General features: G+C 39.1%; 1 protein-coding gene across 3 annotated transcripts; it reads left to right on the top strand.

Moving 5' to 3' along the window:
* Positions 1 to 1,074: 1,074 nt before the first annotated feature.
* On the top strand, positions 1,075 to 23,358 carry LOC124269740 (glutamate--cysteine ligase regulatory subunit-like). Of its 3 annotated transcripts, XM_046704767.1 has the most exons (8): positions 1,075 to 1,228; positions 3,895 to 3,960; positions 6,848 to 6,929; positions 10,511 to 10,570; positions 15,963 to 16,162; positions 20,208 to 20,322; positions 22,636 to 22,850; positions 22,901 to 23,358. In XM_046704767.1, the coding sequence occupies exons 1-7, from the start codon at positions 1,115 to 1,117 to the stop codon at positions 22,815 to 22,817; spliced, it is 819 nt and encodes a 272-aa protein (XP_046560723.1). In that variant the 5' UTR covers positions 1,075 to 1,114; the 3' UTR covers positions 22,818 to 22,850; positions 22,901 to 23,358. The 3 variants fall into 3 exon arrangements, with proteins under 3 accessions (XP_046560723.1, XP_046560722.1, XP_046560725.1); XM_046704766.1 differs by having other exon boundaries at positions 22,636 to 23,358; XM_046704769.1 differs by lacking the exons at positions 1,075 to 1,228; positions 3,895 to 3,960 and adding an exon at positions 5,808 to 5,898 and having other exon boundaries at positions 22,636 to 23,358.
* Positions 23,359 to 23,683: the final 325 nt, after the last annotated feature.

Below are 23,683 nucleotides of genomic sequence, written 5' to 3'. Positions count from 1 at the left end.
TGTTTTAATCGTCTGCGCCAATAGTTTTGAAGGTCAAGGTGAAACCCTGATAACGTTAAATAGACACTTTGATATGATTCAAAATGCATGGTCACCCGAACACAACAGCTGTATGCATTGATCTACTGACATACAAATATACGAGGTTTAACAGGTGCTTTAAACTAACAACTTGTCTCTGAAATGAATATATTTTACAGAAAAAGGTTCACAGTAAAACAAATAACATATAATGAAAAAGAAGCCCTGAGACTTTCTTCATTTTCAGAGACCCTGAAGCTGTGGAAATCTAGACTAGACACATTTTCTGGACTTGCGTGGGCTTTCTTGGATATATTTGCTTCAGGGTCTGTTCGACAGACTGCAAGTGATTCGATCAATGCTTGACAAAGCTGACTCTGTACTTTATAAATAAAAACGGCAAAGCAATTCAAAATAACGCGTAAAACACCAGAGACCATGAAACATCTTTATGAAGTTTTCATTTTGATTCGATATTATTTATGACAATTGACATACATCAGAAAGCATATAAACTACGAACCTCGGGTAAACGATGTTAATTAAACTGGTTTTATTCATGAATAAATGAAATGAGACTGCTTACTAAAACACCACACCTCAGTGGTTAGTAGACCTGTATGTGATAAAACTATGATTTTAATCGCATTGGCCTACCAAGGTTAACTCTGGTTATGGCTTCGTCACCACGGGTTCACCTTTGTCATCCTGGGTTTTGAAAAAGAACGCAAACTGTTACCTAAAGAAAAATTAATGATATATTTACATTCGGATTAACTCGGAGTGTTCCGAGGCGGCATTCAGATGTTCCGATTGCGCTTGGTGACCCCATTTTTCACCCGGACGAGTCCAATCCTCGCGGGGAAGTATGTGTACCATTATCACAACCTAACACATGATAATATATTTTGCAAGTTGTGATACGTATAATATGTCTTAATATAGATACAATTTCAATTCCACATACTGTGATTATTTCAATATTTGATATTTCATTGGTGATTTTCTGACTAGTAAATAACCTGACACCCCTAATTTAATAAAATGCAAGTCGTCTCTTGAGGAAGGCAACAGATCCCAAACAGTGACAAGCATGGCGGATGATATTCCTGTGTTTCCCAAAGCGAGCACCTTGCAAGTTCATAGTGGTGATATTGTCAATTGGGACAGGCTAAAGAGGAAGCCAAATCAAAATTCCACGGAGGAGGTGAGTTGTCATTATTGAAAAATGCCGATAAATGGTCAGACGGTTTTTTTCGATGATCAAACTTCATGTCTTCATACAACACAGCGAACGCAACGACCGAACACCCCAAATCCAATCATTTTACAGGAAATGAAAGTGCTTTCTCATCATCTCAAACGATAGATCTAGAAGCTTTTTCTGGGCCATTGTTGTTGAACATGTTCTGTCTTATATTGTTACATAAGAAATAGACCTGTTAGAGTGAAACTTTGTCATAGAAGATTAATTGTCAGATAGTAAAAGTCAACAGCAAGATTGTGTTTATATGTATCATTTGAAACAATAAATAACAACCCTTTAATCGGACAATCACGTTAACGTAAGAGTAGCAATTTACAATTTAGGAAGTTACCTGTTGGTTGTCATGAGTGAGTGAGTTTAGCTTTACGCCGCACTCAGTAGCTATGCTCGAGGGTTTTTCTAAACATGTGATATCATTATAAGAAAAATATCATTATCTCATATGAACCTTAACTTAGAACACCATATTTTTTATGGATTTTTATTGTCCATATATCTCATGTGAAAAATCCTACAAAAATGGCACCATCAGGACCCCAAGAAACACACAAAACAGAAAAAGTGACAACAGTACATAAAATATTCACTTTTGGTGGAAAAAATGAAATCTTTAAATCACAAATGTGTCCTTATCAATGCTGATCGGTGGGAACAAAATTTAAGGTCAAGGGTGTTCAATGTGATTTTATAAATAGAAAAAAAAGTGGAGAAAAATTAGCCGGAAATGGATGAAATTCTCCCAAAACATACATTAATGTCTTTGCACTCTCTGTGTCAACCACAAATTCAAAGGAGAAGTGTTAAAGGAACTAAGTGGAAGATGTGTTTGCATTGAATAGTTGCATATGCAGTGAGTGAGAGTACAAGTTTCCTGTCTTGTGTAATATGTTGCAGTCATCAGTGGTTATCATTATGATACCATTGGTCTGTTTAGTTTAGTCTAGCCCTACTTGATGATAAATCTTTGATTTAGGGAATGTATAATGATTTTGATGATCATTTATTCAGAGAAAAATATGTGTAATATCCCAGCAGTATGTAATACCTTGTCTGTCAGTCTGTCTGTCCTGCCCGTCCGTCTGTAATTCATTTCGTTTCGGAGCAGAACTTGAAAACTGTTCATTAATTCTTTCTGAAACTTTGTATGCATCAGCCAAGTACTGAAGTGGTGCCTTTTGATATTTTCAGAATACTAAAATTTTATTTCAATGGCTAGATGTAGAATTGATTCCGGGTAAAGGTTTGTTTATGGATCAGAAAAATGATCTTAGGATTTATGTGGAACTGGAGGGATAGTCATCTTCTGATGATTTTTGTTGTCACATTGATATACAATAAACCAGACTTGACTTGATATAATAACTACATTTAAAACAAATATAAGATATATTTACTAATTTACTAAATATTAACTCATGTGAAATTAAATGATATGGTAGAATTACCAAGACAGACAGGCCATGGGATCTTAATAGACAAAGGCTGATCATTTTATATTTTTGCATTCAGATTTTCCCAATTTGTTTCATTTGCAAATTGTCTAATTTTTCTAGACTGAACGACCCTTTCTCATTGAAAAAGCTACAAAAACTTTTACAAAATCACACAGATTAGCATTAGCAAGGGGGTTTAGATTTCAAAGGGAGGTAACTCGATCATGAAATTGATAAAAATGCAGACCACATGTGAAAGTCACCCATTTTGAATTTGTTTTAAAATGCCTTTGTCACTTGAAAAAAAATATTTCAAGGAGAGTTTTATTAAGTATATACTTTTTTCTTTAAAATAAGAAAGTTTCATTAGTGTAATAAGACATTTTCCTCACAAAATCAAATTTTCAAAAACATATTTCATCATAACAAAACTATTAAACCAAGTCTAGCTCTAAATATAGTTATTACACATCTGCCATTTACCACAGCCTGTAGTGCACATACTATTTCCCATCTTTGTAGAAGGATTTGCTTCAAATTTAAACTTCATGAAATCAACGTCGGGGATGAGTTAACTGAGGGTAGCCCTCATGATCCTCAACAGCATGAGTTTCAGCCCATGTGTTAACCAAGCCACTGACTACAACAAGCAGGTCTGGGATGAGTTAAATCCGACAGCCTTAGCTTCAGTTAGCATTGACTTTTATAAATACACTCCGTCGTAATTCAAGAATAAGTTGGTATTTCTCAGAATATGTACCATGATACAGGGCTCCAGATAAAGGCCGTATCGGCGTATGTACGACTAAAAAATATGCATGATACGGTGGGAAATAATTTAGAAAACGTAGCGGATACGCACCACACCAGTGGTGTACAGTCCCAGAATCATTTACAGATGTATTTATCTGAAAACGTATTATTTTATTGTTTATTGCTCCATTTACACAAGAGTAGCTATGTTGTGGTGCATATATTAAACGAAACACAAGATTACTGATACTGCATTAAATTCCATTCAGTACTCACAATGTACTCTTAAGGTTTTCCTGTACTCCTATATTGAAAAAATAAGGAGTACTCCTGATGTTGAAAAATTATCTGGAGCCCTGATGATATGAGACTATCACTGTGAATCAATTTATATTGTCGAAATGGTATGTTTTGTTCCAGCTCAAGGAATGCATTGAAGCTGCCTTGAAAAAGTTTCTGTCCACTGCTGATAAAACTCAACTTCAGGTAAGCCTCTTTACATAGAGCCAATGGAATTTTATTTCCGATTCCATTGCAAAAAAGTGACCATGGCTTAAATGTTTATTGTTAGATGTAATTAAAGAAATGTTATACAGTGAAAGCTGTAAAAAACGGCAGCTGTCCAATCCGGCAAGTTGTCAACATCAGGATAAAATCTCAGTCATGTCCGTGGCTAGAACATTTATCATCAATTAAAAGCTCTGATATCCGGCATGAATATGTGTTAACACAGTATTCAGTCCTGTCTAATCCGGAGTGTGGCGAGGAGTCGGTCGGATGGGTATTATTAATCCTACATTGAAATAACAATCAACATGTTATGTAACGCTGAAGGGGTCGTTGTCGGCACATGCACTACCGATGTGTACCCCAGGTACGTTTCTGTATACAGAAACGTACCATAGCCAAAATCAGCATACAGAAACGTACCCTAGGACGATTCCATACCCACTGTGTCGTTTTCTTGATCGGACCTGTCATCCTGTTGTATTTGATACATTTGATTGCGTTATATAAAAAACAAACATACACAGTAACGGTTATATTTCAATGCCCAATACCACTCGTAAACTACATACGGTTTTGGTTTTGGATTGCGGAATATGGACTCGTCCGCCTTTTAGGGTACGGGTACCTTTCTGTATTTGGACTTTGTTTAGGGTACATTTCTGTATACAGAAACGTACCTTGGGTACGTATCTGTAGTACCTGTGCCGACAACGACCCCTTCAGCTTAAGTAACTACATGGTTGCCTACAAAGATAATTTAATCTTAGTTCAGTATGGGTATATTTGTACATGTAATTAGTGAGTGAGTGAGTTCGGTTTTACGCTGCTTTTAGCAATATTCCAGCAATGTCTGCGGTCTGTAAATAATTGAGTCTGGACCAGACAATCCAGTGATCAACAGCATGAGCATCGATCTGCGCAATTGGGAACCGATGACATGTGTTAACCAAGCCAGCGAGCCTGACCACCCGATCTTACAACAAGCATGGGTTGCTGAAGGAACATTCTAACCTGGACCTTCACGGGTTCGTTGTCATGACCTAAATCACAGTCTGTAGACAGCAGGCTTAACCAAACATACACACGACTTCAGTTAGGTCTACATCAATACGGTGACTTTTATAAATACATTAGGAAATTTGGATGTTCCACCAGATACATATCTTCAGGGAGCATAATTTATAAATATTGATGAAATAGAGATACTTACGGGATAACTGTACTGTGTTTGACGAATTGGGGACTTAAACCGTTATATAAGCCGCAAATTTAATTATATCGGCGACGCGTAAGTTGAATTAGAATAATTGTTATCCTCATTATCACAGACTGGGTTAAGTATCAATATCTGTTCTAGTTATGACTTATACATCGACGGTACTGTGAAACTCCCTGTCGTAATTCAAGAATGAGTTGGTATTTCTCAGAATATGTACCATGATACAGGGCTCCAGATAAAGGCCGTATCGGCGTATGTACGGCTAAAAAATAAGCACAATACGGTGGGAAATAATTTAGAAAACGTAGCGGATACGCACCACACCAGTGGTGTACAGTCCCAGAATCATTTACAGATGTATTTATCTGAAAACGTATTATTTTATTGTTTATTGCTCCATTTACACAAGAGTAGCAATGTTGTGGTGCATATATGAAACGAAACACAAGATTACTGATACTGCATTAAATTCCATTCAGTACTCACAATGTACTCTTAAGGTTTTCCTGTACTCCTATATTGAAAAAATAAGGAGTACTCCTGATGTTGAAAAATTATCTGGAGCCCTGATGATATGAGACTATCACTGTGAATCAATTTATATTGTCGAAATGGTATGTTTGTTCCAGCTCAAGGAATGCATTGAAGCTGCCTTGAAAAAGTTTCTGTCCACTGCTGATAGAACTGAACTTCAGGTAAGCCTCTTTACATGGAGCCAATGAAATTTTATTTCCGATTCCATTGCAAAAAAGTGACCATGGCTTAAATGTTTATTGTTAGATGTAATTAAAGAAATGTTATACAGTGAAAGCTGTAAAAGACGGCTGCTGTCCAATCCGGCAAGTTGTCAACATCAGGATAAAATCTCAGTCACGTCCGTGGCTAGAACATTTAGCATCAATTAAAAGCTCTGCAATCCAGGCATGAAATGGGAAGCCTGAATGTGTGTTTACACAGTATTCAGTGCTGTCTAATCCGGCATTTGGCGAGGAGCCGGTCGGATGGGCACTATTAATCCTACATTGAAATAACAAGGGATTATTTGTGTGTGGCAGTCATCACACGTTAAGTAACTACGTGGTTGCCTGACAGCACTTAATAATACCGATGTGTTGTATATATTTTACCACTAGACTTACATTTTAGGCCAAAAAACCCCATATGTCCGTTTCCTATTACATGCTTTTTAAAAATAGGGTGAGTGGAGTGGGTCGGTGGCACCAGGTGGGCACCCTGAGTACCATATCATGTAGTGACAATGCCTTATGATTAAACATTGAAAGATTTCTATATCAAATCTTTATTTATGTTATTTATTTGCAGGTTTTGACAGTGAGAGCCCATTATGACAATTGAATGCACTCCATTTTAGCCCTCCGTACACTGAAAAACATGAAAATATCAAACTCGATTAAGATGAAAATGATGAGTTGAAATGCACTCCAGTCATGATATTGACTTGGTTAAAAAAAGATTTAGGGTCGGAGGGTTTGGATAGGGTTGGTTGGGTTACCGGAAATGGACATATTTTTTTGTTTTTGGCCTTACTGATACACTGCTTATATGACAAGTAAGTTTTGGACAGGTGTTAACTAGACTAAGGCTGAGATAACATTTGATTGAAATAACATTGTTCTCTTGCAGTACACTAATGACCTACTGTGTGTCAACTGCTCCCAGAAGGAGCAGACTGGTTCTGAAGAGAGACCAGACCTCAAGATCACTGGTATGTCATCCTTCTGTCTAGTTGACCCGTGAAGATCTGGGTTAGAATTGGTCTTCAGGAACCCATGCTTGTCGTAATAATCACTAACATATTCAGGAGCCTAGGGCAGTCCTTGTGATTTACATGCACATGTGTGTGTTTGTGTGTATCTGGGGCTTCTTATAGTAGTTCGGACGTTCGCCAGATTATTAGAGCTAGTTTGTCACAGTTTGACATGATTCTCATTGGGCTCAACTGAAGGATTATATATATTTCATAAAGATTTAAGTACAATTTGAAGTCTAGTTAAGAAGGGTCAATGCACTTTCCCAGTACATTGACCCTTCTTAACTGACTTCAAATTTTACTTAAATCTTTATGAAATATATATAATGTTTTCAATTTTTAAATATCCTGGTTATATAGAACTTGCACTGGAACTTGAAACTGTGAATGCTACTTTCATCCAGTGCATGTTATTATTTTGCTGATCAAAGAAATTGAAGACAGGATGATGAGGAGCTGGCTTGGAGCAGTGACTGATGACTACACGGACAGTGACTGTGACTGTTACTGATCATGAACTTTTATGAAGTAAGATAAAATTATCTTTTAGACCCAGAATAATGTAATGTTCTAAATCAGAGGCCCAGATAAGCTGAGTATCCGGGTAAAATACACATAGAAAATTCCCATTTACGCATTGAAAAATAATTGTTGCGTACCAATTACGCATTTAAAATGTTAGATACGCAAAAAGTTTAAAACAAATGCGTACGGAATATATTTATAAAAATCGCTTGCGTAATGAAAATGACATCGATTGCTATCAGTATAGGGCAAGTGTTGTACTGTCAGTATAGGATGAGTGATTTCCATTATATTTAAGTTGGTTTTGATTAGGTATGACATAAGGCAGAACATACCTGCTTAGTAAACTTACTCAATGACATAATACTTAAGTGAGTAAAATGACTGAAATACGCACATATTTGAAAGCAGTGGGTAACGGAAATTGAAATACCCACTCAACATTTATAATACCCACTCCATAAAAATACAGTGGGTACAGTACCCACATGAGCTAAATCTTATCTGGAGCTCTGCTAAATCATCAATGCTAAAAGAGAAGCATTAAGTATTATTTTACATTGAGCAGCAATTGTCTGTTTTTGTCTGTTGTAACAGGTGCAAATATGTTCATTTCCTTAAATTGAACCCTGTTGTGCAGTGTGCAAAATTTACGCTGGTCCTGTGGTCCCTGGCTAGTAAAAATTCACCAGGACCACTAAATGATAAGTTTGCAGTGGTCCTGGTGGCCAGTGAATGTTGTATTGATATTTAGTAAATCTACGAATGTTATTTTGGACCAGTGAAGTACAGACAGGACCACTAATTATTGTCCACTCACTGGTCCTGTGGTCTAGTGGGAAATTTTGAAAGGTTTCCTTCCCTGGTAGGGCTTCCACGGTACTCGAGTACTCGAGGACAAGTCGGGTTCAGCTGGACTCTAGTCCATTTTCAAGGACTCGAGGACTCGAAAAGGGGAGATAACTCGAATTATTTGACGTTGACAGATTGTCTGCCATGTGCTAAGCACGAGCGGCAGTAACGTCTAATATTAAGATAAGATATAACTTCATTATCCCGGAGGAAATTCTTATACATCCAAACTGTCTCAAAATGAATATATACACAGTTCACAAAAATATACACAATAATTGCATGCTCAAAACGAATGCTATTTACAAATAAATCTGACATGATGTAATTCAATTAACCTCATAGGTAAAGAGGCTGAATAATTCTAGTTCTAATCACATGATGGTGTGATTCAAAATAGTTGTTGCATTCACGAATACTTGATGGTATGAAAGACTGTCGAGCTCTGTTTGTTTTGAGGGAAGGTAATCGACAGCAGCGTCCAGAAGGAAGTAGTTCGAAATGGTGAGATCAAATATATCAACTATCAAATCGAATTTTAGCTGCCTTTTTGACAATCTCGCCCTCATAGATAAAGGGAATATACTGGAAAGACACTCCAGAAATTTTGCAAGCAGTATTAACAATTTTGAAAAGTTTGTTTTTGTTGCGATGAGACAGATCCCCATACCAACATAGAAAATTGTAGGTCAACACACTTTTTGAATAAAGGTTTGATAAAAAACTGTCATTACGGTTTTGTCAATGCCTTTACGATAATAATGTTCAGAATCAGAAATTAGGCCAGTAACAGTGGCGTCATCTGCAAATTTCACAGTAAGCAAGTCATATATTGACAAGTAACAGTCATTGGTATACAAAACGAAGAGTACGGATGAAGGAACACAGCTATGTGGATCTCCAGTAGAGGTTGAGAGAAAAGAAGATTGATAGCCATTGACACTGACATACTGAGTTCTATCCACCCTGAATTCTTTAACCCATCTGATAATGTTTTTATTAACACCTAGATTAAATAGTTTACTCCTCACACGGTGTGGCTGTATGGTATTAGTTGTTACAAGTCTGCAGATGAGAGTAAATATTATACATCGTTTGAGATTCACTTCTTAAAATGATTAGGTAACTATCTTGACAAGTGATAGACATGGAGAAAGATACAAAAATCGAATGTATGGGCGTATCTTGATCTGGATAGTGAAAAGAGCAAAATAACCAAATGCCACCTGTGCGGTATATCACTGCGTTTTGAAGTACAAGAAGTACGAAGAAAAAAACATTTGTCAAGTAAACATCCAAATACTGATTCTGACCAATAGGAAATGTTAGTCACATGACGATATGAAGTCGGAAAGAAGTAAGTGTTCACTTGTGTGATCGGAACACGTCATGCAATTTACGCTATCATTTGCTTGAAAGGTATGAATTTCAAGTACTCGGGTCCGAGTCGAGTCTCATCCCTCGAGTACTCGAGTCTAGAAAAATGGACTCGTTGAAGCCCTATTCCCTGGTTGTGCATTCAGGCACAGTACACTCACTTTAAACTGACAATCCCCTTGATACAAATCATCAGGCAGAGCAACAACAAGTTCAGTCTTTTAACATTATTTGATGTCCTGGGTCCTGGGGATGAAACTACCACCTCCTCACCGTGTAGCCACTCTATGAAATATTAATGTTCAAAATGTAACTAAATTTACGCAATAATGCTGCGAAAATAAGTATCTTGATACGTATCGAATCATGACATGGGTATCATGATACGTATCGATTCATGAAACTTATGTATCGTGACATACGTAGTTATTACACATTGTGTGATGCCTCTTTTTTGACACCATATCATTAACTTGTTTAATAAAAATGGTATTACACGGAAAGTCGTCTGTGTACATACCATTTCTGGTGTCCCCCGCCGTGATATTGCTGGAATATTGCTAAAAGTGGCGTAAAACTAAACTCGTTCAGTCAGTCACTCAGTGTACACTCATCAGTATAATGCAGGCATATTGGTTAAGTAAGTTGTTTTCTCACAAAGATGTTTAACCTGTATTTTTCCCACTGATCAACTAAACTTTCTGGACCATTTCAGGCACATTTTGACAGGAGCAGTCTGCTATAGTTATGCGTCTAATGGACTGACACATTTTATTTTTCAGGGAAGTTGTTTTTATCAACTCAACAGTCACCGGAAGTCATCAGAGAAACAGTTGAGAAGTGTGAGTACTCGTGTACTGAATAACACAGCTACTGATAACTTTTTGGGTCATTGAGTTATGTACTCACTTGTGTTCATCTCAATTGGGTACTAGTATCCCAATTTTTCTTTGAGTAACCAAATAAATTGTACTCACCTCACTCAAACTCAATTGGGTATTTTGCCATTTTCCATTAAATTTGAAAATATAGTGAAGTTTAAAAGTTAATGTTTGTTACATATATTTGATCTGTAATATGAGAAACGAAAAGAAAGACTGCAAGTTGTCAAGTTCATGTCCTGAAATAGCTCTCAGTATACTTCAGTAATTTTATGTATCCACCGGTACGCAAGCTAAGATTTGACATTTTTGTGTGTACGCATGTAAAATCGCATTTATTGAATATTTAAAAAAATTCAAGCCTTCTTGTACGCAATAGACTGAATAGAAATTGAGTTTTCACATAAATATTTGCGTAATTTACGCAGATACGCAGCTTAGCTGTACCTCTGGAATAACATGAATAAGCAACAGTCTGGTGAACAAGGATGCATCCTTAGTTTACTGTGTTCCATGTAGCTGCCTGTAGGGGTAAAACGGTACGCTGTTACCACGGTACAGTACGTATTGCGGCACAAGGCCTTCGGTTCGGTCCGTCTCGGTTCGGTATATGAGATATGATCATAATGCAGAAAATTGACAAGAGCCAAACCTTACATTGTTTAATAACTTGGGGGGAAAATAACCTTAATCTTTGTTATTTTTAATGAATAAAACTGTCATTTCATGACAAGATAGAAAGTATCACTGAAACCTTGGAGCTCACGGCTGTGTGACAAAATAGCAAGTAGCCAAATATGATTAAAAGTCACTAACATCACATCAGTATTTGCTGCAGTGAAATCACCACATCCCAGGAATGTTAATGGGTTTTTTAAAAAAAAACAATAGACAGATCAGATCTTGTCGAATGTGACTCTGTTGATGACATATCATAGATAAATAAATTAAACAAATTAACACAGCACAGTTGTCACAAGACAGTAACAGTCTGTGTGACAGATCATTGTCCTTCCTATAAATCATTGTCTATCTCTCGTTTCAGTCGGTTAAAAATTTAGAGACTTTCCACAGACCTTGGGAAGTACTGCTACACAATCTTGGTACATTCCAGAATTTTGTTTTATTCAGTTTTCAGATTCATTCAAAATATCTTTTAAAGTTCACTCAAAAATGTATTTCTCCTTTCTGATACAAATATGTTTAGCATGAGAATGCTGCTTTCTCTTTTCATTGGTCGTTAAATGTTCATTGTTCTGATATAGCTTGTAATGAGATGGTAGCAACAACAAACAAACATATTACTTAAGAACTGTGATAGGAAAGCCACCAGATCCATACCCATAAGTGGTTGCGCGTGGTCCTCAGGTCACAAATTGTTGAAGTTAAGCAGCGTCGAGCTCGGAGAGTCCTTGGATGGGTGACCGTGTTTGGCAGCTTGACTCCTGAGAGTTTCTAGGACTTGAGTCCTGCCCCATAACGAAGCACATCTGACACATGTGGTCTCACCTTAGGCAAGTGAGTTTGTTCAAAATTGTCTCTGTTCACCCAGCAGGAAACTGGGTACCCGGTGGAAAAAAGTCATATGACTATTACCTTCTAGCGCCTAACAGGCAGCTTGGGTTATCCGGGGTAATAATGTGCTGTGCCTTGATTGTTAGCGCTATGAGCATACCTAGTGTGGAGTTTGGCGCTATATAAATGGACACATTATTATTATTATTATTATTAATATAATAATTGCCGTCATCCCTCGCTATAACGCCGGTCTTGGGGTCCATGCATGACCCCCCATGTTATGAGACACCCACGTTATACATAACCTGGAATAAAGGCCAAGTAAAATTGTATTTTCCATGGACATAACAGAACTGCTATTTCGTGTATTGTGCCCAGTCAAAACTATATCATATTGTCGGAGGTGAAAAACTTTTAAAATTAAAATATATATGTGTCTAGGTAACCTGCAATCAAATTAAACATCACTAGACATGATAATTCAGTTTTCCTTCCTGTTATGCTACCTTATTCAACTAAGCCGGAAATAACAATCAGCTGTGTACAAAGATAATATACAAAGCTATGGTATTAGTATTATGCATGTTTTCTACTTACATATTTAACATTATTATTTACATAGGTTCAGCACTTTGGGTTACGTGGCTGGATACATTTTACGTAGAAGACAGTTTGACAAGTCAACGTTGACTTCCCGCGGTACCTGCCACTTTGATTGTAAAAACAAAATGTTGGCAATTAATTGTGAAATATGACTTCAATGAGTCAATAGCGCTGGCAGTAATCAGTTCGTGATTGCTGGGAATAATGGGAAATTGATGCTAAAGCGGTAGGCGTGAAAAGCGGAACCTTATGAACAAGGTAAGCGGAAGTGGTACGAGTATAGAATGAGGTGATGCATTTCACACACGTTTTCTCCTATGTAAATGTAAACAGTTTTAATCAATGAAAATGGGATTAAATTTAATCAAATATAATGAAATCATGGAAAATCGTTTTATAATGAGTTTCCCGACATCATACGTTTTCCGATGGTGCAGCGGTATTGACTCGCGGTGTGTTGCACCATAGCAAACATCGTAAGTACTCGGCTGATGGCGTGTCTTTATGGTAAAGTTGTCTTTTATGAGGTATTACTATGTTCCGCTGTTCATCTGATTTGAAATAACTGAAAAAGAAACAGAACCCGGCTACTGATCTGGTATCTGCAGTTGCTATCTTGCTGATTTTGTAAGTAGACGACTTGAGGTGATCTCGAACTTACTTCCAGGAAATAACAGCTGTCAAGCAAAGAAATGCATAGATTTTTACCAAATAATTCGATTTCTAGACGTTTTCGAAAAGTTTAAAATGATTAATAAAATGACGGTACGAAAACCGAATTGTTGCATTGCATTAAGGTATCGAACCGAACACAAAATACCGCGGTTCTACTAATACCGCGGAAAACCGTTTCACCCCTAGCTGCCTGTCCTCTCGCTGAATGCCAATGTCAATTAAATTGGGCTGGTAACCTCGATAATCTCCAGGGTATACGTTACGATAAATCTCCACTATACCCTGGATGCATCTGCGGCTCGGCCCCATGATTTATTACCTCCCTTGGCTGGCTCTGAATTCTCACTTAGCCAATCAGCTAAGCCGCCGTTACAACCGAGCTTGCCAGTGTCAAAAAAGATAGCGGTCGAAGACGCGAAGGTTTGTTTGCAGTGTGACTCAGATTTGGGGGGAAATCATACAGACAAATTGACAGGTCTGAAACTCTTTCAGAGTACCCCTGCATCAGGTGCGTTGCCAAGTTTAATCGGTTAGATAATTTAAGAAGCGAAAGCGAGTTGTGATTGGTACGCTCAACTTCCCAGAGTAGTTCAGTGGATAAAAAGCCAGCCAAGGGAGGTAATAAAATCATGGGGCCGTAGATGCATCCAGGGTATAGTGGAGATTTATTGCAAAGTGTAACCTGGAGATTATCGAGGTTGGTAACCATGGTAATATCTGTAAAGCTTGCTGCACTGTTAAGTAAAAGAATCTAGTCCACATGCACAAATTAGGGCTGGCTAGATAAATAGATAATCAGAAATATCATTGATAAGAAGAGTTCTCAATGATTATGGATATGAAAATGTCATCAATAATGTTTTACATAAATTCTTGAGAGCAATTGTTTTAATTTACATACATAGTAAGCTGTCATGTTTGTATTTATAGACCATTTCTAAATTATGTTCAGAATGCCGTTATTGATAGTTATTCATGCAAAAATGGGTCACCACTCACTAGTGACATGAAATATGCTGATGTTTTGGGGATTTATTTTACAGATTCTTGCTCAAAGTAGCTTTTCCAACATTTATTAATGATGATTGTTTTAGTTAATGATTATCAAGCTCTATGATTTTATCAACAGCAAGCGGTACTACCAGTATTTGTTTCAGTGAATCATTCAATCTGATAAGGACTGCCTCCGTGGTGTAGTGGTTAGAGCGTTCCGCGGGTTTGATCCCCGACCGCGTCATACCAAAAAGACGTTAAAATATGGTACTTGTTGGTCCCTGCCTGGCGCTCGGCATTAATGGGTACAACAAGGACTGGTCGGCTCGGAGTCAGTATAATGTGTCTGAGTGGGGTATTCATGCTTCACTGCGGCGTGGTATCTCAGTGGGCTAGCACTATAAAACCAGCTTAAGTCTGGGCCAGTACAAGCAGCCGCACCTACACATACACACGCATGCACGTCGTCATATGAGCGAAATATTCTCAAGCACGACGTAAAACCCAATTTCACCTCAACTCATTCTGATAAGGAATGATTAAAATGGTGCAGTCTGTTTTCATTTTGTAGCCCAGTAGTTGTAAACTGTTTTGCTGTTTACTGATGATGACTGAAATACTTGCACATGGATTATTTAGATAGGTGTGAAAGTAAGAACCCCTACAAACACTAGACAAATGTTTTATACAAAACAGCCAAGCAGTATTGGCTTCGTTTAGCATAATGAGCTTTGAACAAAATAGACCGCCTTTGTGGTGTAGTGGTTAGAGCGTCCATCTGGAGAGCGGAAGGTCGCGGGTTCGATCCCCGACCGCGTCATACCAAAAGACGTTAAAATATGGTACTTGTTGGTCCCTGCCTGGCCCTCGGCATTAATGGGTACAACAAGGACTGGTCAGCTCGGAGTCTGTAAAATGTGTCTGAGTGGGGTATTCATGCTTCACTGCGGCATGGTATCTCAGTGGGCTAGCACTATAAAACCAGCTTAAGTCTGGGCTAGTACAAGCAGCTGCACCTACATCTACACATTCACACGCATGCATGTCGTCATATGAGCAAAATATGAGCGACGTTAAACCCAATTTCACCTCACCTCACTTCACCTTTGAACAAAATACATTTATGTCAACATGAAATATTTTAGTCATGAAATATGATGAGATCTTGCAACTCTTTTTTGTTCACACGCCCTCTTGACCAGTTTATGCATGTATCCCTGTGTTTGATCAGTAAATAAATACCAGTTTCAAAACCTGGTAAAGCAATGGTGGGTAATTAGGCCAAGTCCTGCTATTTTTTGGTTGTTAAAAAATAATTCAAAAAGTCTTTGCAATCTAATTTAATTATACCGACCTCAAGATATGATGGGTGATTAGGATCTGATTTTTGTTTTTTAGATGTACAGCCTAACTCTATTTCTGTGTTTTTGCATGCTGGTTAAGTGGTACTGGTATGTATTGGAGTAACTGGTCTGTGATCACATTGATTGCTGTATGTATTACAAGAAGATCCTGCAGCTTGCTTTATAGAGCACTTTCACTTATGGACATTTCCATGCTGCAGTGTTCCGAGAACTACAGAATGTGACGTATATGGAGACGTTGATGCTGTCCCTGCCGGAGCTGGATGAGGAGATAACAGTGGAGCAGATCAAGCCCTACTGGGAGGTCATGGAGGAACTGGTGGAAGATGAGACAGTTCTCTCCCTTGGCATATGTGACCTTGACAAGGCACGGCTGGAAGAGTTGTTTATCTGGGCTAAGGTGGGTTGTCTCCCTTGGTGTATATGACCTTGATATGGGTGAATGAAAATGGTTATGAAAAGGGGCGAAGATAGTTTGTCGCCTTTATTATTTGGGACCTTGACTGTGAATGAAAGAAATATAACTGGGTGAAGATAAGTGGTCTTCCTTGGTATTGGGATGTTGCCATGGGTGAGTGAAGGAGTTCAAAAAGTGGTTATAAAACTAGTTGAGGGCAAGTTGTCTCCCTTGGCATTGAACCGCTTACATGGGTGTGTGAAGGAATTACGAAACAAGGTGAAAATAAGATGTCTCCCTTGGTTTCGGAAGTGGACATGGGTGATCGAAGGAGTTGTCACTGGGTGGAGTAGGTTGTCTCCCTTGGTATGGGACGTTAACATGGGTGAGGGAAGGTATTGTATAACTGGGTGAAGGTAGGTTGTCTCCCTTGGTATAGGACGTTGACATGGGTGTGTGAAGGAATTATGTAACTGGGTGAAGGTAGGTTGTCTCCCTTGGTATGGGACGTTCACATGGGTGTGTGAAGGAATTATGTAACTGGGTGAAGGTAGGTTGTCTCCCTTGGTATAGGATGTTGACATGGGTGTGTGAAGGAATTATGTAACTGGGTGAAGGTAGGTTGTCTCCCTTAGTTTTGGGATGTTGACATGGGTGAGGGAAGGTATTGTATAACTGGGTGAAGGTAGGTTGTCTCCCTTGGTATTGGGATGTTGACATGGGTGTGTGAAGGAATTATGTAACTGGGTGAAGGTAGGTTATCTCCCTTGGTATTGGGATGTTGACATGGGTGTGTGAAGGAATTATGTAACTGGGTGAAGGTAGGTTGTCTCCCTTGGTATGGGACGTTGACAGTGGTGTGTGAAGGACTTATGTAACTGTGTGAAGGTAGGTTATCTCCCTTGGTATAGGACGTTGACATGGGTGTGTGAAGGACTTATGTAACTGGGTGAAGGTAGGTTGTCTCCCTTGGTATTGGGATGTTGACATGGATGTGTGAAGGAATTATGTAACTGGGTGAAGGTAGGTTGTCTCCCTTGGTATTGGGAGGGGCGGTGGGGTAGCCTAATGGTTAAAGCGTTGGCTCGTCACGCCGAACACCCGAGTTCGAATCCCCACATGGGCACAATGTGTGAAGCCCATTTCTGGTGTCCCCCGCCGTGATGTTGCTGGAATATTGCTAAAAGCGGCGTAAAACCAAACTCAGTCAGTCAGTGGTATTGGGATGTTGACATGGGTGTGTGAAGGAATTATGTAACTGGGTGAAGGTAGATTGTCTCCCTTGGTATGGGATGCTGACGTGGGTGAGGGAAGGTATTGTATAACTGGGTGAGGGTAGGTTGTGTCCCTTGGTATTGGGATGTTTACATGGGTGTGTGAAGGAATTATGTAACTGGGTGAAGGTAGGTTGTCTCCCTTGGTATGGGATGCTGACGTGGGTGAGGGAAGGTATTGTATAACTGGGTGAGGGTAGGTTGTGTCCCTTGGTATTGGGATGTTTACATGGGTGTGTGAAGGAATTATGTAACTGGGTGAAGGTAGGTTGTCTCCCTTGGTATTGGGATGTTGACATGGGTGTGTGAAGGAATTATGTAACTGGGTGAAGGTAGATTGTCTCCCTTGGTATGGGATGCTGACGTGGGTGAGGGAAGGTATTGTATAACTGGGTGAGGGTAGGTTGTGTCCCTTGGTATTGGGATGTTTACATGGGTGTGTGAAGGAATTATGTAACTGGGTGAAGGTAGGTTGTCTCCCTTGGTATGGGATGCTGGCGATGTGGGTGAGGGAAGGTATTGTATAACTGGGTGAGGGTAGGTTGTGTCCCTTGGTATTGGGATGTTTACATGGGTGTGTGAAGGAATTATGTAACTGGGTGAAGGTAGGTTGTCTCCCTTGGTATGGGATGCTGACGTGGGTGAGGGAAGGTATTGTATAACTGGGTGAAGGTAGGTTGTCTCCCTTGGTATAGGATCTTTACATGGGTGTGTGAAGGACTTATGTAACTGTGTGAAGGTAGGTTGTCTCCCTTGGTATTGGGATGTTGACGTGGGTGAGGGAAGGTATTGTATAACTGGGTGAAGGTAGGTTGTCTCCCTTGGTATGGGATGCTGATGTGGGTGTGTGAAGGACTTATGTAACTGTGTGAAGGTAGGTTGTCTCCCTTGGTATTGGGATGTTGACATGGGTGAGGGAAGGTATTGTATAACTGGGTGAAGGTAGGTTGTCTCCCTTGGTATGGGATGCTGATGTGGGTGTGTGAAGGACTTATGTAACTGGGTGAAGGTAGGTTGTCTCCCTTGGTATTGGGATGTTGACGTGGGTGAGGGAAGGTATTGTATAACTGGGTGAAGGTAGGTTGTCTCCCTTGGTATAGACGTTGACATGGGTGTGTGAAGGACTTATGTAACTGGGTGAAGGTAGGTTGTCTCCCTTGGTATTGGGATGTTGACGTGGGTGAGGGAAGGTATTGTATAACTGGGTGAAGGTAGGTTGTCTCCCTTGGTATAGACGTTGACATGGGTGTGTGAAGGAATTATGTAACTGGGTGAAGGTAGGTTGTCTCCCTTGGTATTGGGATGTTGACACGGGTGAGGGAAGGTATTGTATAACTGGGTGAAGTTAGGTTGTCTCCCTTGGTATTGGGATGTTGACATGGGTGTGTGAAGGAATTATGTAACTGGGTGAAGGTAGGTTGTCTCCATTGGTATTGGGATGTTGACACGGGTGAGGGAAGGTATTGTATAACTGGGTGAAGGTAGGTTGTCTCCCTTGGTATGGGATGTTGACATGGGTGTGTGAAGGACTTATGTAACTGGGTGAAGGTAGGTTGTCTCCCTTGGTATTGGGATGTTGACATGGGTGTGTGAAGGAATTATGTAACTGGGTGAAGGTAGGTTGTCTCCCTTGGTATTGGGATGTTGACATGGGTGTGTGAAGGAATTATGTAACTGGGTGAAGGTAGGTTATCTCCCTTGGTATTGGGATGTTGACATGGGTGAGGGAAGGTATTGTATAACTGGGTGAAGGTAGGTTGTCTCCCTTGGTATGGGATGTTGACATGGGTGTGTGAAGGACTTATGTAACTGGGTGAAGGTAGGTTGTCTCCCTTGGTATTGGGATGTTGACATGGGTGTGTGAAGGAATTATGTAACTGGGTGAAGGTAGGTTGTCTCCCTTGGTATTGGGATGTTGACATGGGTGTGTGAAGGAATTATGTAACTGTGTGAAGGTAGGTTATCTCCCTTGGTATTGGGATGTTGACATGGGTGATGGGAGGTATTGTATAACTGGGTGAAGGTAGGTTGTCTCCCTTGGTATTTGGATGTTGACATGGGTGAGGGAAGGTATTGTATAACTGGGTGAAGGTAGGTTGTCTCCCTTGGTATGGGATGCTGACGTGGGTGTGTGAAGGTATTGTATAACTGGGTGAAGGTAGGTTGTCTCCCTTGGTATTGGGACGTCGACATGGGTGAGCGAGGGTGTTGTATAACTGGGTGAAGGTAGGATGTCTCCCTTTGTATTGGGACGTCGACATGGGTGTGAAAAAAATATATAACTGGGTGAAGGTAGGTGGTCGTCCTTGGTATCTGAAACATATATTTCTTTGAAATTACAACTGGTTGTCCACCATCAAGTCCACCTGAGAAGATATCTCCTTTTTTCAATCCTTGGTATTAGAAATGACATGAATAGCTTAAAAATGCAGACCCAGTTCATATATCATCAGAACCTGCAGTGAATTTGAAATTGCTCTTTGGACACAACTGCCATAAAAACAACACTAAATGATTTTATGGCATTAAATGATACTTTTAACCTTTCACCTATTTTAATAATGTCTACAAAATGTATCGAAAGATTTGTCAGAATTAAGTTGTCTCCCTTTAAGTAATACCAACTTCATTGAGAGTTATTTTCGCTTTTGACAAATTCTCTAGTCTGTGCTGCCATGACACTTATTCATACATAGGAAAAAACTGCTGCTTTAAACAGTTTAGATTTTTATCATTTAGAATGAAATGTGAGTTGCACATATTGGTGGTTGCAGGTGAAGCCATGTGTGAACCAGGTGAATCTGGCATCATGCTGCGTGATGCCTGCTGATCTGACAGAGTACGCAAAACAGAATGACATCCAACTCCTCACACACAGTGATGAAACAGGTGGATATATATAGAGGATACTAAACGTCCTTCCGTGTAATACCATTTTTAATAGACCCGTGAAGATCCGGGTTAGAATATTGATCTTCAGTAACCCATGCTTGTCTTAAGAGGCAAATATCGGGATCGGTGGTCAGGCTTGCTGACTTGGTTGACACATGTCATTGGTTCCCAATTCTGCAGATCGATGCTCATGCTGTTGATCATTGGATTGTCTGGTCCAGACTCGATTATTTACAGAGCGCCGCCTTATAGCTGGAATATTGTTGAGTGTTGCTTAAAACGAAACTCACTCATTCACACTCACCATTTTTATTAAATGAGTTAATGATTTGGTATAGAACGATCGAAAGCGAGTTTAATACTAAATCTTTCACGAGTTTAATAAAAATGGTAGTTAGCGGAAGAAAAATGTTGTATTCTGTTTATTACTCTCCAACATAAATTGATAGGAACTGCCTACATTGTAATGACTCTCAGCTTTCCCTGAGTCAAGTAGGTCTAATACCATTGTGACAGAGGTATTAGCATTGTTACATCATAACATTGTAGATTTATTAAACAGTGATATCTTCAACAAGTGAGTAATAAAGTTGTCTGTGTCAGGCCAGTGATATAGCCATGTGATCTCTTAGGTGTGGCACCTTCATTATCCTTTCGACATCATCACTGCCAACCCGTGAAGATTAGGGTTAGAATTGACCTTCAGTAACCCATGCTTGTCATAAGAGGCGACTGGCATGTCATCGTATCCCCATTGCGGAAATTGATGCTCATGATGCTGATCACTGGATTGTCTGGTCTAGATTCGATTATTTACGGACCGCCGCCTTATAGCAGGGATATTGCTGAGTGCAATGTTAAACAACAAACCAACCAACCAAATCATTACTGCCACCAGTGTGCAAGCTGTCTTTTCGGGAGTCTTGAAAATTTCCCCTGTAAAACTAAAAGTGATCTAGTATTGACAGGGACAAGTTCTTTCATGTGTTTGGGAATTCCCTTCGAAGATAATTTTACAAAAGTTTTAATTACATGACAAGCAATTATCCAAGAAACAGAGACAGCTATGGACAATGAAAGATAACTCACTAAACTGCATTACCTACAAGGGGTGGAAATAACTTTAAAAGACTACTGTACTCGTTTACAGTGGCATGTATATCACTTGCCCTGTACATTTTTGAATATATTTCATTTTTCTTGGGATTTGTCATAAACAACATAATTTTAAAATAACGGATAATGTAATCACAGAATTACTACCAACACATCTTGAATAGCTGGACTCTTTTCGGGGTCTTGGGTTATTTCCCCTGTAAAACTATAAAAGATCTAGTATTGACAGTCTGACTGTGTATGAGTTTGGGAATTCCATTCTAGGAATATTCCAGCTACAAAAGGAACACCAGACATGGACTTACACATTTACCCAGATGAATTTTATAGACTGGGGACAATGAACTTGAGCTTTCTCTTTAACCACTCAGGCTACCTACCGCCCCTCCTGGGTTAGAACTGGTCTTCAGCAACCTATGATTGTCATAAGAGGCAACTAACGGGATCGGATGGTCAGGATCGCTGACTTGGTTGACATGTGTTTGTCGTAAGGGGTGACCAACAGGAACGAGTGGTTAGGCTCACTGACTTATATAGATTGGGGACTTAGTCTTTTGGGTGTCATCATACCCAAACAGCTTTTGTCATTGTTCACTGGATTGTCTGGTCTGGACTCATTTAGCTGGAATATTACTGACTGCTGCATTAAAAGATGGATGTTAGGGTCTGGACTTATTGGATGTTTTGGTTGTGTTTGTTTGTTGCAGAACCTAGGAGGTTCAGTGTTGATTATCGTTTCAGAGGTACAGATAAGCCGCGTATCTGCGTAAATTACGTAATATATTTATGTGAAAACTCAATTCCTATGACGTCTATTGCGTAGATGTACGCTTGAATTTTTGTAAATACTCAATATGTTTGATCTTACATGCGTACACACAAAAATGTTAAGGTATATTGAGAGGTTCTATTTCAGCATATGAACTTGGAAACTTGCAGTCTTTCTTATCGTTTCTCATATGACAGATCAAATATAGATACTTGACTTTCGTAAAACCAACATTTAAACTTTATTATATTTTTACAATGAATGGAAAATAGCAAAATACCCAATTGAGTTTGTGTGAGGTGGGTACAATTTATTTGGTTACTCAAAAAATAATTAGGATACCCAATTGAGATGAACACAATAGAGTACATAACTCAATGACCCAAAAAGGTATCTGTAGCTCTGTCGTTTGTGTTTGTTTGCAGAGATCATGCCAGTGAAGACTCTTCAAGACTCCATCAAGGTCTGCGCGACGGAGAAAGACAGTGAACTCTGGGAGCCTGCATGGACCCTGCGATACTCTGTCATTGTCAAATGTCGAGGAATTGTCAAAACGAAAGGCTACATTTTCAAGGCAAACCGAGTCGCAAAAAAGAAGTTGACTTAAGATCTGTGTCACCTTTGGACATTATTTATGATTTTGCACTTAGTGATTTATGTGAGCTGACACAAAAATGAAAAGTATATAATACGCACACTTTTATTTTCATGTACAAAGACATGTCAGTATATATGTTCAGCATACAATCATGATAATCAGTATGGTTAGACAAGACCGCTAGTCTTTTTGTCTGAGACTAGTAAAATTCTAGAGGGACCAGTTGTTTTCTAACCAAATCTAATTATTTTACATCAACAACTGCAGATTACTGGTAGTTGAATGTGACTAATAGTGGACTCCAATAAAGTAGGCTTCATAGTTGAATAGGTGCTATTTCAGTGTTTACAAACGTGGCATTGTTTTTGTGTAATGGCAGTTGAGTCAGAAGCGACCACCAAGGTTCTAGACATATAACCATCGTGGTTAATATAGTAAGGGCAGCAGTTTTGTTTTCTGTTTCCCATCGACCGACTGACCCTTCTAATTTTATTGCCGACCCCCCACGCCCAAACTTTTTTTTTTCATACCAACACTGCCGATTGGAACCTAATACCTACCGCCTTGTCATATAAAATGTTTATCTTCTAATCAGTCGCTGCCACAAGTACAAAGAATGCGAGAATTGTAATAAGAATTACAATAAATAAGAATCAAGAACATTATTCAGATAATTTTGTCTTTATTAATTTTTTATTTTTTTCGACCCATGTTCCTAATTTGGTGGCTACATGAAACACATAAAAAATGATGCCGTAATAGTAACTTATTAAGGACACTCTCAGGATCGGTTTCATTACCTGTGCTTGTAAACGTCTGCTGGTTAGAGCCTCTCAAATTTGAAACAGTTGCATATCACAGGAATGTGCTTGAAA

The sequence above is a fragment of the Haliotis rubra genome, unplaced genomic scaffold (assembly GCF_003918875.1).
Source record: "Haliotis rubra isolate DU_JTF1 unplaced genomic scaffold, ASM391887v1 Scf147, whole genome shotgun sequence".
NCBI classification, from domain to species: Eukaryota; Metazoa; Mollusca; class Gastropoda; order Lepetellida; family Haliotidae; genus Haliotis; species Haliotis rubra.
Note: the sequence above shows the minus strand (reverse complement) of the source record. Positions and strands in the feature narration are given on the sequence as shown.